Here is a 3,198-nt window from a genome sequence, read left to right as displayed (position 1 = left end):
CACAAATTTGAGAATAAATTGTTCTTATTCAAATTAAAATAACAAAATATATGTAAACAAGTATAAATTCATAAATTAAGAGTTATTTTATGGTTATTTTATCAATTAATATCCATAAGAGCTTGAACTTTAATATGAAATATAATTGAAATATGATATGATAACTCATTGAGGCCGTAGTCTATCAAATTAAAATGTTAAGGGGTGGATTGTCTAATGCTTATAAGCACTAGCACATAAAACATGAATGTATTTTAAAAAAAAAAAAATAAGTATAGATAAAGTTAGTTAACCCAAATTCATGTTGCAATAAATTCAATTACAATTTTAACCAAAAAAAAAATAAATAAATATATATATATATATATATATATATATATATATCTCGCAAATGTAAAATATAGATAGTTAGAAAAGCAATAAATTAAGGGGTAGATTGTTAAAGACACAATTGTATTGCTTAAAATAGTAAGAATAAAACAAATTAAAAGAAAAGCAAATTAATTATCTATAGGTTATTCACAATTGATAAATATATCATAAGTTTCCAAATAATTAATTAAACAAATATCAATCAATTTCATCAGAGTTCTCAATTTCATCAAAGTTCTCACACCTGTCTAAACGCATAAGTGTGAGATTTTTGTTTCTTTACCTCTTTAATTAAACATACTAAACGAGAATTTGAGTTAAAAATATAGAATCGAAATATCAATAAATATGTAAAAACAATTTTAAGCAGAAATTATAATTAAAAATAACAAATTGTGTATTGCAATCTGATACGGAAATCGAATAACAAAACAAAATTGAATTAAACCTCCAATTCCAAAATGTGAAACCACATAAATATCAATCCAATTTTTTTTGAACCTTTCATGCAAACCTTATTCTACCAATTTGTCTTAAGAAAAGTTTAGAATTTTTATTTATTTATTTTTGAATTAGTTAATAAAATATTTTTCTCTGCCTTAATTAGTTTTGATGAAATTACAGGAGTAATTTTAAAATGTTGAATATTTATTAATATAATTTTCAGTTGTGATATTTTACAAATTTAAAGAATTTTTTAATATTTTAGAGAGTACATATATAAGATTATTGTTGATATTTTAAAAAACCATTTACATAAATTCTCCTCACACTACATTCTTATCTTCTTTTCCTGAGCAGAAGAACAGAATAGCAACAATGGCGAGTTCAAGAGAAGGAATATATCTGATGGCGTTCCTCCTTCTCTTCTCTCCGTCGGAATTGAGATTCTCAGAGGCTGCAACAGAGGACCCAATTCCCGCAGATTGGCCTCACCAGTTCCACGCGTTGATGTTCATGAACCGAACCGGAACGCTCCAGAAACTCGACTTGTGGTACGACTGGCCCAACGGCCGCAACTTCAACATCATTCAGAATCAGCTGGACAACGTTGTAACCTACGACCTCGAGTGGAACAACGGCACCTCCTTCTTCTACACGCTTGATTCCTCCGACCCCACCTGCCAAGTCATGCAAGTAGAAGTGGGTATTCTCCGCCCCAATTGGCTCCAGGGTGCAACGTATCTGGGTCAGCAGAAAGTTGATAATTTCCTCTGCAATGTGTGGGAGAAGGTCGATTTCATTTGGTACTACGAGGATGTCCTCACTCGCAGGCCTGTTAAGTGGATCTTCTACACTGGTACACACACCTCTCTTGCCAAACCCTGATGCATAATTGATTATATAATTACTATTCATAGTTAATCTATCAGAAGTTATTAGAGAAATTAAATTTGAAGCACTAAACATTTCTAAGTAATTTCCATAGTAAGATTATTAGGTAGTCCCAATAATCTTTGTGGCACAAGCATCCATAATATTGCCATTGAAATCGGATTTTCAAAGAGAAAAGTGCCACTGAAATTGACATGGACAGAAAAGGAAAATAAATCAGTAGGCACTCCACAGGTTTCACTCCACCGTCTAATGGAGAGATGTCATGTAGTGTTTAATCTCCATAGACACATAAACATAATCAACTGTTATTATTTTTTTTTCAAGTTAAAAAGCTTGAGCACATGTTAAATAGATATTGAATGAAAGCATGAATATACATGTAATGGATTAGGACTACTTAATTTTTTTCCATAATGACTGATGCGATAAGCTCAACAATAACTACTATCACATAGATTATGATATTCTCTTATAATTGAAGTTTGATTTTATCTGAACATCAAAATTTGTTACCCCAAAAATTCTATTGCACTCATATCATTAGCCAATTTGCAGTCATTGGTATTTTTTTGTTAGTTATGTTTGTATGTCTTCCTTATTTGAAACATTTCATTGGGGGTTTATTGAAGTTAGCATGCGTTGATTTAGTGAATACGAATCTAATTTGGTGGGTGCAGGATACACTGCTCACGTGATGACATTTGAGGTGGGTGCAGTTCTTGAGGATCCAAATTGGCAGGCTCCTGTGTACTGTTTTAGTGAGAATGAAAAGAAAAATGATAGCCCCAATTTCGGACCTGCTGTTCGTGGTGGTTTTCTTGGGAGTTTGATGAGAAGGATACCCCCTTGGGAAACTATGTAATTATAATTTTGATCTACTAGAGCTTCCTATGCATCACTGTTGTTTGTGAGCTATGACAGTCTTTGGAACTTAAGCTAGACCAAGCACCCAGAAATTTTATTTGATGTGCTCTGTTTTGTGGTCATCCATTGACTTGTTAAACGTTTTTTATGACTAATGACTATTAGGCTTTACATGGCAAGTGAATTGGGAAAGCGTAACCTAATATTGTATAGATGCCTGATAAGTGGAACCATTGCAATTCTTTTGCTTCTGATGGTTTGAATAGGCATGAGACTCTACAAGAAGAGACGTGAATAAACTAGTGTAGCTTTCATGAAGTATGTCTCTTCTCTACTTTCTTTATAGATATATATATTTTGGAGCGTATGGTAAGAACTTTTGTGTGTGATCTGATACTTTTCCATCCAGTTTGATGAAGAAGAAGATTTCATCAAAAGGCACTCAGGAGCTTTAAATGGATTCAAAACCTTGTTAAAAAGACGATGAGTTCATTAGGTAAGCACCATTAAACTTTCAACTATGATCTAATTTGTTTGTCCATGATAGCATTCCATGATTCCTGGTGTGTAGTAGACTATAACAAAATGTTTATTTAAATGTCATTATTAGAAAAGAAGGTTTTA

At 32.0% G+C, this 3,198-nt stretch overlaps 1 protein-coding gene across 1 annotated transcript; it reads left to right on the top strand.

The window, feature by feature from the left end:
- Positions 1-1,123: 1,123 nt before the first annotated feature.
- Positions 1,124-2,892, top strand: LOC137821732 (uncharacterized protein At4g14100-like). The gene is made up of 2 exons (XM_068626464.1): positions 1,124-1,672; positions 2,388-2,892. The coding sequence occupies exons 1-2, from the start codon at positions 1,192-1,194 to the stop codon at positions 2,570-2,572; spliced, it is 666 nt and encodes a 221-aa protein (XP_068482565.1). The 5' UTR covers positions 1,124-1,191; the 3' UTR covers positions 2,573-2,892.
- The last annotated feature ends 306 nt before the right edge of the window (positions 2,893-3,198 follow it).

Source organism: Phaseolus vulgaris, chromosome 9, assembly GCF_000499845.2.
Source record: "Phaseolus vulgaris cultivar G19833 chromosome 9, P. vulgaris v2.0, whole genome shotgun sequence".
NCBI lineage: Eukaryota > Viridiplantae > Streptophyta > Magnoliopsida > Fabales > Fabaceae > Phaseolus > Phaseolus vulgaris.
This window is presented reverse-complemented; position numbering and strand designations above follow the sequence as displayed.

Coding starts and splice junctions, on each gene's coding strand:
- LOC137821732 (XM_068626464.1), top strand. CDS start 1,192: ATGGCGAGTTCAAGAGAAGGAATATATCTGATGGCGTTCCTCCTTCTC. Junction 1,673..2,387: donor TAAGTGGATCTTCTACACTG/GTACACACACCT, acceptor TGGTGGGTGCAG/GATACACTGCTCACGTGATG.